Genomic DNA, 12,833 nt, shown 5'->3' with positions numbered 1-12,833 from the left:
ATCTAATCAATAAATCAGATAAAACAGATTGAACCTGTAAGTATGGCATGTTGCAATCTTTACAATGCAGCCAAGACCAAGAATCAATACAGTATCTATATTTCAACTACATTTTTAAAAAATAATTCAGCATTACATCAAACCGAATGTTATCTAAACTACACAGACATTCTAGACATACAGACTATCTAGATTTTAATTTCTTTTTTATAACCAGGACATTAAGAGCTTTTTGATGTTTGCTATCCTAGCTTCTTAAAGTATGAATAGAAACAGAATATAATATAAACTGGTTGATCTCAACCAGCTCCAGACCAGCAGTTACAGTTGTCTCTTTATTTTCTGATATGTTTATTACAGCCAAGCATTTGCACCTAAATCCATCCAAAACAGTCCCCAAAATGTTATAAAGTAGTTCACCAACCTATCCATCAGTTTCTAAAAAAGTATATAGACACCTGACTATTGCCAATGAGACGATGACAATGTTTAAAAATGGCAGATTTTGTTTCCAAATGTTTAACGACCAATAACGTATATAAACTTTGTTATAAAGAAAGCATTGTTAGAAAAGTCGTTTAGCAGGAGAAATGTTGGAGCCGTTGACAGCGGTAAAATGATGGTGCTTTAATCCCCAACAGAAATGAAGTTTTATCACAGATAAACGGTAAGACTTATTAAATGTCAAAAACTTCTTTCATAACAAATAAACATGGATATATATATAAAATTAAGATTTTCCTTCAATAAGTACTTTCTAAAGTAAATTTTACTGATGTATTTTTTTTTTTTACTTTCTCCACAGTATCGTGATGATAGCAGACAGGTCCCCTGGTGGTCTAGTGGTTAGGATGCGGCGCTCTCACCGCTGCGGCCCGGGTTCGATCCCGGGTCAGGGAACCAACCCCAGGCACTCTTAGTGCCGGTCCCAAGCCCGGATAAATGTGGAGGGTTGCATTAGGAAGGGCATCCAGCGTAAAAACGTGCCAAATCAAACATGTGGATGATCTGCTGTGGTGACCCCTGATGGGAGAAGCCGAAAGAAAGAAAGTTTATCATGATGATAGCAGACAACTGTAAGAACTTCAGATGTACAGTATGTACACAATGTATTTATCCATAAACACTAGACACATATACAGTATATAGAATCTGAATATATATATATATATATATATATATATATATATATATATATATATATATATATATATATATATATATGTGATCTACACATAAATATACAAAAATTGAGGCATTAGCGAGACCACTAATCACATTAAATAAACAAAAAACAATTACATTATGTGTGCAAAGTAATGTAATAACTGGAAAAATGACTTTAGTATACTATGTGTAATTAAGTAGTGCAGGTTTGTGTTGCATGAAATATAAAATGCCGCAGCTCAGTAATGAAGGTAACAGAAGGTAATAGTACACAGTGTACCTGAAAGCAATTGGGTAATTATTTCAGACAAGAAATGTTATGTCCTAGGAAACTGTTCATGTGCTTACTGGTATAGACTCAGACTGCTTTAATTCATTGTCTGGAGAAAGGCTATTGAAATAGATCCAGGGTGTGTGGGATCAATGTGGCCTGGATCACTGCTCTAGTGTGGAACAGATGTTTGCACCCAATGTTTTTCTTTGCAGGAGAGAAAGAAGGAGTGTGTATAAGGGCCCTCTCTTAAAAAAAACTTGTTGCATCAATGTTGGGGTAAATAGGCTGTGATCACAATAGATACATGATTGTTTTGTAGTAGCAAAAGAGCAGACACACAGGCAGTAAAAGGTAAGATGAAAAGGACAGTTGGTTACACTGAGTCCTCATTAACATGTACACATTTAATGTAATCTGTGTCTCTGCTCATGTTTTGTCCTCTGTTTGTTTGCTTTTCTTATCTTCTGGTTCCTCCAAAGCTTTTCTTCATTATCACTTTGACATGGTCTGACCAATTAAAATGCAGCGCTGACATAACCTGACCAATTGGTTAAAAACACCACATAGTGGATTAAAGATATATTAAAATGTTACTAAAGATTGCAAAAAGTCAAATTTAATAAAATGATATATGAAACTTTGTGGTTGTCGAAGTATTAGAAAAATTATTGTTCTAATTCCTATTTAATTAGCAAGTGGTTCATTGTCTTCTTCTTCTTCTTCTTTCGGCTGCTCCCATTAGGGGGTCGCCACAGCGGATCATCCGTCTCCATACCACCCTGTCCTCTACATCTGCCTCTTTCACACCAACTACCTGCATGTCTTCCCTCACCACATCCATAAACCTCCTCCTTGACCTTTCTCTTTTCCTCCTTCCTGGTGGCTCCATCTTCAGCATTCTCCTACCAATATAACTTATGTCCCTCCTCTGCACATGTCCAAACCATCTCAATCTCGCCTCCCTCACCTTGTCACCAAAACGTCCTACATGCGCTGTCCCTCTAATAAACTCATTTCTAATCATATCCATCCTCGTCACTCCCAACGAAAACCTTAACATCTTCAGCTCTGCTACCTCCAGCTCCGCCTCCTGCCTTTACTTAATGCCACTGTCTCTAATCCATACAACATCGCAGGTCTCACCACAGTCCTATAAACAGCCAGTGGTTCATTGTATTCTCTTTTAAATATTGATACCTCTCGAGCTTTTTGGAAAATGTCTTCCCCACACTTGATTAGAAGCTCATGGAAAAGACTGTGGTTGGTTGTTTAAGCCAGATGACCTCTTTACATGAGTTTATTGGGTATAATCAGGAGATAATGCTGGCCTTATAATGTGTGCTAACTAGAATTGATTGACAGTTTAGGATATTAAATGGAATTAGTCATTGAAAAAAAAAAGGAATCCTAATGCTAAGTAATAGTGTGTGTTAGTCTGTGCTTGATGCCAGAATCCAACATACTTTGGTGATTTTCCTTCTGCAATATAACCACTAAAACTGGTAATTAACTGTGACTTAAATCACTCTTTCAGCAAGGTAATCTTGAGATTGTGCTGAACTCTGACTCTCCAGGACTGGTGAATTTCTCTATAAATTAAATACAGTTAAATGCTACAATTAAAATGTAAAGCTTTGCACAGTGCCCGCAGAATTTATCCAAAATCCCCAATGTCAAATTTTTTTTTTGCTGTTTTACATTTTTTCATTTTGTATTGTGTTGGTCCCCCTTTTGCTGCCTAAACAGTTCTGACCCATTGAGCATTAACAGCATTAACCTCTTCAGCTACAGTAGCTCGTCTGTTGGAGCAGACCACACGGACCAGCCTTCGCTCCCCACGTGCAACGTGCATCACCTTGGCTGCCCATGACCTTGTCGCTGGTTCACCACTGTTCCTTCCCTGGGCCACTTTTGTTAGATACTGACCACTGCAGACCAGGAACATCCCACAAGTTCTGCAGCTGTGGAGATGCTCTGACCCAGTTGTCTAAAATTACAATTTGGCCCTTGTCAGAGTCGCTCAAATCCTTACGCTTGCCCATTTTTCCTAACTCCAACTCATCAAAATCGAGGACAAAATGTTCACTTGATGCCTAATATATCTCACCCACTAACAGGTCCTATGATAAGATAATCAATGTTATACATTCACGGTTATAATGTAATGTCATAATGTTATGCCTGGTCAGTGTATGATGAAAATGTAACTCAACATGCCATTATACAGAAAATCAGTAATGCATAGGAAAAGCCTGTGGTTGAAACAAGTTGGGGACATTGGCAGAGGTGAATTGATGTTTATAAATAAAAAACTCTGCAGAACATTGAAATTAAAAAAATGGAAATAAAATAAATATTAAAAAGTATTTTTACATCAGACCCTCGGTCCACGGCCCGGTGGCGGGGACCCCTGGTTTACCTGTACCTTTGCAAACAGGAAATGTTATGAAGTTTTATATTTATAGATGCATACCCCTGGTGTAGGTTCTTAGTAATGAATTCAAAAGTGTAAATGAACCCGTTGGCTTTCCATATTGCTCCCCAGTTTTTCTGCTTATGTTGGGCCATAAAATCAGTACTACATCTTGAAGCACCTGATCATAAAGAAAAAAAAGGCCTGATACTTCAACTGCAGCCCAGTCCTACTCTGTGTACATCGGTTATGCACTGCAGGTGTTTGCAGAATGAATACATGGCAGAAATGAAAGGCAGAGAGGTGACTCCATCATGACATATTGATGATGAGTAAAACTGAAGGAGTGGATTGGGTTAAGTGTTGCGAGTCCACACGCGATTTTGTGGTTGGCCACAGAGCTGAGCATCCTCCTCCACCTCCTACTACAGCTCCTCCTCTTCCTCCTGATGCTCTGCTAATGATCCTCCGCATCACTACAGGCATCCGCATCCTTCCACCGCTTGAACACGGGACTCCGCGCGCTCGAAAGACAGAGGAAGAGGGGACACAGGCTATTCTTCACCTACCGCCGCGAGCCTCTCCAAAACCCCCGATTACTGGCACTAACGGTAAGCGATGGAGAGTTTGCTGGACAACCCTATGAAAGCCGTGCTTTATCTCAAAGAACTGACGACCATCGTGCAGAACCAGCAGAGCCTCATCCAGACACAGCGGCAGAGAATCGACGATCTCGAGCGGAAGGTGCAGGACCTGATTGGAGAAAACCGGCGCCTTAGAGATCCGCATCAGCATCAGCACCACCAACATCAGCATCAGCATCAGCAGCCACAGCCACAGCATCAGCACCAACATCCACCTCCTCCTCCACCGAGGAGCAGCAGCCCACCGCCAACATCCGGCCCGCATCCTGCAGCAGCCGGAACTCCGGGCCAGGCGCCGCAGCATCACCCTCCTCCGCCAGTTCATCACCATCACCACCACCCTCCACCTCCTCCACCCCCGCATCATCATCCCTCTCCGCCGCGACAGCTGCAGCTGGTGCCCGCTGCCACCCCGTGCAGCTCCGGTTCTCCGCCCGAGGAGCGGGAGGAGCGCGCGAGGAGCCCGCGGTGCAGATCGCTCGTGCCGCAGCCGCCTGTGAGCTTCTGCCGCTCGGCCGGACTCGCCAGAAAAGCCGAGTAAGTCCAAAAGTCTCAGTTGATTTTTTATTTATTTATTTTTACCCCTTCCTCCCAACCGTCATTGCAATTCCTCCCACGCAAGCCAATTTTTCTCACCTTGAACCTCAGGTTTTCTTCTCAGCTCTGCACAATTGATGTTCATCTAGAGCTGAAAAATATCTGCAACATGCCCTTATTTCTTAATGACAATCTGAATTCACAGGGGGAAAAAACAACTGTTAAATCAGCAATGTGTGCATTAATTCCACCCACAGGGATTTCACTGTAGAACCAAAAGTCATTAATGCTTTTTTAATTACTTCTGCAAGCACACAAGCACAGTGTGACTCCAGCACACAGTTTGCTCAGAAGACCTGTCAAGATGTCAAAAAGCATATTAGCCAACACTCTAACACCCCCCACCTCAGCTTCTTCAAGCAATGACGCTCTGCTTATAATTATAATTATAATTATCATTATAATAATAATAATAATAATAATAATTATTATTATTATTATTATTATAAAAGAAATTTCCCCACTGTGGGACGAATAAAGGTATATCTTATCATCATTATTATTATTATTATTATTATTATTATTATTATTATCATCATCATCATCATCATCATCATCATCATTATTATTATTATTATTATTATGTTTGCATTTAAGAACAATTGTTTTATAAGAAGATTTATAGAAGCATACCATGCTGTATGTCTACTAAACCAAGCAGTTGGAAGCAGACTGCATGTTTCATATTTATAATTCATATTTCATGCAAAGTTGACAAAGTTGCTCTGGATTTAATAACCATAGTCTAGATGGTTACAGATTAAAGATCATTCTGGCTGTAGATATGATTATCAAACAGTTAATTTAGAATTTTTGTCACTCTCCATTGATCACACGTGTTAATCCCTGTCCTTCAGGTTTATCCTTTGACCTTCAGTGATGCTTCTTTTATCAGCTGCTCTTGTGCTATATATCGAGTAATTGTGAAAATGTATTTTTAGTATATATATATATATATATATATATATATATATATATATATATATATATATATATATATATATATGTGGTAAAAATAGAGTAAAAGATCAGGGATTGGGACTTGATCTTTTTTATCATTGTTTTTTAAATAATTAAAATTATTATTATTATTATTATTTTTTTATTATTATTTTTTATATATATATATATATATATATATATATATATATATATATATATATATATATATATATATATTTTAAGCTCCTTAAATATATATATATATATATATATATATATATATATATATATATATATATATATATATATATATATATATATATATATATATATATATATATATATATATATATATATATATATATATATATATATAATTGGAGATCCTTATATTTTGTTTGAATCCTGCTCTGAATTTAATTTCAGTCAAGAATTATAGTGTACAGTTTAGCTAAGGTCACATTACTGTCACTGTGAAGTGTGGAAATCATGTTATGAATATATTTGATTTGATATATTATATTAATGTCAATGTTGGTGGTTCTTCAGTTTTGTCTTTGCCAGTTTTTATGACGATTCTGAGTCAGAGTGCAAAAAATCGCCACAATGCAGCAAAACACAACACAACCAATATTGTGGCTCATTTGTAACGTGGATAATGAGGCGCACTGAAAGCGAAGTCTTCATTGCATTCCTCTCGTGTTACTTGAGCTCTTCAATAAAAAATAATAAACAGTCAGCATAACTAGCTTTTTAAGAATTAAATGTTGAAATTAAAAGCATTGAATGTCTCTGCAGGACCATGTTTTTCCATTTCAAATGTAAAACTAAACAGTAAAGGAATGTGAAATGAAAAACACAACCGTTATATAACAAAGTAATTACTTACATTACAATCAGAACCTAATGGAATTTCTATGTTGCATCAGTACAGTATATTGCAGTAATACACTGCACTAAAATGCGATCACTGTCTAATTGCATCCCTGTCTTGCATACAGTGACCTTGATTGAGAGCTTTGTTGTCTTACTTATTCTTCATTCTTTCTGGATTGAGATTTGAGCCACCAAATCAGCAACTACTAAAGACAATTTCTGTGTTAAGTTTTAATATTATTAAGTTTTAGTAAGTTTTGTTATTGATGATAAAATGCTCACAGCAGGACCTCAGAGTATGGTTTTAAAAATTCTTTAGACGTACCCACTCTGTTTTTCTTTTACCACTAAACAACAGAATGATGAGAGAGTGCTGTTTCTTTTGACAGTTGAATTCTGATTTGTCATGTTTTTGGCAGGCATAATGAGCTGCACTGTTTATGCTGTCAGTGAGGGGTGGAAGCATACTTGCATTTCCTGTTATAGCTTTCCGATCTAAGCTAAAGGAAATAAAACGGAATATTTTTGATCAAACTACACATTTTACTTGTGCAGCACAAATACACCCATTTGATGTAACAGAAGAGCAGCTTGCTTCCATTTTCAAGGTTAGTAATATTCACCTTGAGGGTGTTTTGTCTAGCTAGTACCTACTAAAACCACCTTGTACTCTGCTTCGGAAATAGCTAGAATTTTTCTACCAATTTTACCAATCAATGAACTTCTACAGTCTCTAAAATATTCTTGCTATTTGAAAGCAGTAGGTCTTGCTGGGAGTAAAATGGAGTGGTTGGGAAGTTGAACTTGTAGCAGGGCTGATAAAGTAGCATGAATTTCCTCATCTTCTAGACAAATGCAATGTGACAAAAAAAAGCAAAATTCAGAGTAATTGTAATACATACTTTATGCATGCTCTCACTCCTTTCTCTATTTATAGCGGTAATTTGAAGATATCTTCTTCTAAGGACCCTAATGTTTTTATTCATTATAGTGAGAATGTCATTCATCTGTCATGCAGGTTTAAAGATTCAGTATAACACATCTATTTTTGATTGCTTACCGGGGAAGTGAATATGCAGCTCAGTCTCAATTTTTTTCTTCCCTTGTTCATTTGATCATGACTCGGATTTTGCAATGTAGCAGTGTTCAGGTGCGTTCAGTTGAGAACAGTGGCTAGATGTTGTAGACATGCACTATTTATTCACTGCCAGCTGTTCACATTTTAGTATGAGGAAAAACCAATTTATATGTGCTCACATTTATTTTCTATACACTCACCATCCACTGTGTTAATGAAACCTGTAATCAGCTGATTGTAGCAGCAAAATGCAAAAAAAAAAGTCAATAATAAATAAAAAGTTCACATTAAGCATCATGATAAAAAAAGTGTGATCTCTATGACTTTGCTCATGGCATGGATGTTGGTACCAAATGGGATCCAATGTATTTTAATCTCTCTTAAACTGCAGATCTCTAACAAACAGGATTATATCCATTTTTGTACCATTCTGTGTAAACTCTAAAGACAGCTGAGTGAGACTGTTTAGCAGTTCCAAGAAATCAGCAGTATCTCAAATACTCAAAGCTGAACCTCTTATCGTGTATCTGCATGATTTCTCTGCTGCCACATCATTGGGTATTTGCAAAAATGAACAGGTGTTCTTACTAAAGTGGATGGCATGTATGATGTGTGTGTGTGTGTGTGTGTGTGTGTGTGTGTGTGTGTGTGTTTGCTTCAATCATATGACATCATATGACAAGTCAGAAATTCATATACCTTTAAAAGCTGTTTGCTGCCATCTTTGAGTATCTAATTTCAAGATAATGTTTAAGCCCAGTTGCAGAGTTTGCTGTAAAATATGATATGCACTCCTAATTGCAGGTTTCTTCTGTCATTGGAGAGGCACTGCTGGAATTGATAAGCACTGGATAAAAAAGAAAAACCTTACTTCCTTGGAATCCTCCATTTTCATGCATTACAATATATGGTTTGACCAGTAGCTTTATGCAGAGATTTTCTCCTTTTGCTAGAACTGGCCTTTGAAGCTGCTTAATGGAAATTGCTACCTGCAAACCTCTACCAGTTGCTTAAAGTCCATGAAGCTCCTCTGCAGTTGTTGTGTGTGGGCTTGCAAATGACTGACTGCAGGTCATATAACTATCTCGCAGGTCATATACCTCTTATAGATCTACCTTAGATTTTACTGCAAAACAACTTTAGCAAATACATTATAAAAGGAAATATAGGGCAAAGGAAACAGTCTAGCATTCGAACAGCAGGAAAAACATTTGCTTGACTGATTTCACTGTTGCCACTGGCTTGCTCATTAGGGATAAACTTAGAGAATAATTTGTACATTTTAACATTTATATTCATTATCTTTTAATTTCTGTGAAGGTGCTTTGGGACAATGTTCATTATTAAAAGTGCTACACAAATGTGTGCAAATGACATGTACTCTAGGCTCATACATTAGGTTTATCAATTATATACAAGATATAAAGGAATTAAAATCCCTTTAATAGTACCACATTGAAAATTTGCCTTAAAACATTGTATGAAGAATTCTCACTTCAGTTTTAGTGAAACTTTATCCTGGTCATGGTCGATCCTGGTTAGATGATACTGGTTTTACATTCATTTACACCAATGTAGTGGCAATTTAGGTAACATTTAATATATAGTCAATCCAGCTTCTGATGTGTTCTATGGAGGATGGAGTTTAGAACAGTTATATTTTAATGCTGTATAACTGGATTCTGTGTTCATTTAGGGCCATAATAAGGTCCACATGGGATGACCAATAATTAGCATTTAGACAATGTATGCATCTCTTGAACTGCAAACTGCTTTTAACGCCATATTGATTATACAAATGCTCACAGATTTGGCAAATCTCTTAAATATGATTTTTGCCATAGTTTCTGAAATTAAGGAGAAATATTTGCTCTCTTACAGGTGCTGCATCACATAAAATAACATTAGGTTTACAAATGCATGTCCAATATTTTGGACTTAAGTTAACCATGTACATATGCTAGTGTTTTATTGTTTAAATGCTTCACCAGTTATTGAGGAGAGTTTATATTAAATTATTTTACTGCTCCCCATATACTAAATGTAACATATACAAATGATAGCAGCGTCACAGCTGTTGTGATCAGACAAGCAAAAGCTGCTAATGAAATATATATAATGATCCATGAATTACTGAGCAACTTAAGAACCATGATGGACCTCAGATGGATTTGCAGTGTAATATCAACAGAAGTTTGATTTTATTACCTCTAATCTGATCACTGCACACCTTAACAATGATGGATTGTAATGAATGCACATTTGGTTCTACCCAAATGAGGATGGGTTCCTTTTTGAGTCTGGTTCCTCTCACAGTATCTTCCTCATGGCATCTAAGGGAGCTTTTCATTGCCATTGTCACCACTGGCTCACTTATTATGAACAAACTTACAAATATAACCAACAAACTTATACATTTTTCTATAACTGCTTTATCTCTGTAAAGCTGCTTTGAGAAAATATCTATAGTTAAAAGCACTATATATACTAAATTAAGCAAACTGAATATATTTTTAAGTAATTGTATTACATTAAGCCTTCTTTAGAAGCATGGCTGTAGTTTAGAAGAAGGGATTAATGTAAAGTCCCTAGAAAAGGCAACCCTAATTATTCAAAACTAAATGCATTCTCATTTGCATAACATTAGCATACGAAAACAGAATTTATTCCATGATACAAGGCTGCAAATAAATCTGACTACACCATGATCCTGAGCATTAGTGGTGTTTTACTTTAAGTCTGTGAAAGCATGGGTATGTCTGTTTCACTAGGTCTCATAGAGAGCACACAGATGTTTCAGTTTGTATTTAGAGCACCAACTACAATAAAATGATCTGTCTAGCTTATGTTGAGGCACACACTGTGATGAAAAAGTTGGACAGAGTAAAGATGGAGAAGCCACATACAATATACAATAGTTTTGTGGTGCGTTAATTGAATCTGACATGTTAATGGGGTTGTAAAACCCATTCCTTTCCACTTATTAGAATATTTTTTATAGCGTCATCATTGACTGTTAGATCGAGGTGGTTTTGAACAGTTTAATGAATAGTTTGGAATTGCTTTTCTAGTTTGGACTTACCTTTTTTTATCTGCATCGGTGCTCAGTTTTAATTTAGGCAGATCATTTTCTGCACAAAAAATATATACAGTACAGACCAAAAGTTTGGACACAACTGCTCATTCAAAGAGTTTTCTTTATTTTCAAAGTAGCCACCTTTTGCTTAGATTACTCTTTGCACACTCTTGGCATTCTCTTGATGCCTACTTTGAAGAACCTACAATATGACATATTTTCAGTTCACTTTTTTGTTATGTATATAATTCCACATGTGTTAATTCATAGTTTTGATGCCTTCAGTGTGACTCTACAATTTTCATAGTCATGAAAATAAAGAAAACTCTTTGAATGAGCAGGTGTGTCCAAACTTTTGGTCTGTACTGTATATATAATATATATAAACTTTTGGTCTGTACTGTATATGTATATATATATATATATATATATATATATATATATATATATATATATATATATATATAAACTTTTGGTCTGTACTGTATATATACCATGAATAATGCATGCAATGCAATTAGTAATATGAGTGGCATTATCTTACACACACACAATTCCTAGAGTTCAAACATCTCCAGTTATCTGTTAGACATCAAGACACCGGTAATATCCCAAGAATACACTATTTTACAAAAGATTAGCAAATTAATTGAAGCCATCTTTACACATGTTGCCATGAATTTATATGGAACTCTTTTATAAGATAATATAATATATTTTATAATATAATTATAATTATATTATAATTCTTTTCTTTCTTTTTTTTTTTTACTAGGTGTTTATTTTTACCTTAGACCTCAGGTTAATGTGAAAGACATCTGAATACAAAATTAGTAATTCAACTTTTTGTAAATTCAACTTTAAAAAATGAAATACTTTAGTAGTGCTTACTGTATTTATGAACTAATGTTTGGTAACATGTGAAAACTCTGACCAATATATCAAGTTCAACAAATGACGTGTGGCATTGCTATGAATACTATATTTAGCAGTGCTTGTGGTGATATAAACAGATTTAGTTTTCTCTTTCTCTTTGCAGAAAATATGATACATAAATTACTTATTTCACAACCAGTTTTAATAGCCATACATAATTATTTATCAGTCTCTTTAGTTACTATACAACCAGAAAATAAAAGAAAGTTGTATGCAGTATTACAAAATAAATAACAATAACAAAAACCAATAAGTGCAGGAGCATTACATTCACATGCTATGCATGGAAGCCTGCATTTAAGAACTTTCTATCATGTTCATAAAAAAATGCCAACCATCACAGAATTTGACAAACATAAAATCTTACTTTTGCATCACCAAGGCCACTAAACAACCAAGCTGGTAGTGGTCTAAAATGCTTTGTGCAGTACTGTATATACTTTACCTTATTAGCTATTTAATTCTATTATAAGAAATGCCGGTATAATGATATTTTCCTTTTCTTTTTTTCTGCCTTTCCCAGTCAATTCAAGCCAGGAAAGGATTATCAGTCTGTTTGCCATGCGAATGCTAGACACGTCTGTCTGGTTATAACAGGGTGACTGGCTTCAGCTTGCTTGCTGCAGAAATTCAAATCATGAATATCCCATTTTGTGCAGAGTGGTTTTAGATTGCTTCATTTCTTCTCTTCTTCCCCCCCTATCAACTTACTGCTGGGGGCTGTGTGTTTGGCTATGATTTATAATTTTTTTTTTTTTTTATCATACTTTGGTAAAGGTGACTACGCAAAGGTGACTTACAAATCCTGGCAGCATGCATCGCTGCTTTGT

The 12,833-nt window shown here is 35.8% G+C and overlaps 1 protein-coding gene across 3 annotated transcripts in view; it reads left to right on the top strand.

Annotated features, from left to right (window-relative positions):
* Window positions 1-4,239: 4,239 nt before the first annotated feature.
* iqsec3a (IQ motif and Sec7 domain ArfGEF 3a) overlaps window positions 4,240-12,833 on the top strand; it is a 132,100-nt gene continuing 123,506 nt past the window's right edge. For all 3 annotated transcript variants that reach the window (XM_046873294.1, XM_046873293.1, XM_046873295.1), the window contains exon 1: window positions 4,240-5,035. In XM_046873294.1, coding sequence (XP_046729250.1) covers window positions 4,473-5,035 — 563 coding nt within the window. In that variant the 5' untranslated portion in view covers window positions 4,240-4,472. The remainder of the gene's footprint in view (window positions 5,036-12,833) is intronic.

Source organism: Silurus meridionalis, chromosome 18 (assembly GCF_014805685.1).
Source record: "Silurus meridionalis isolate SWU-2019-XX chromosome 18, ASM1480568v1, whole genome shotgun sequence".
In the NCBI taxonomy this organism is placed as follows: Eukaryota; Metazoa; Chordata; class Actinopteri; order Siluriformes; family Siluridae; genus Silurus; species Silurus meridionalis.
This window is presented reverse-complemented; position numbering and strand designations above follow the sequence as displayed.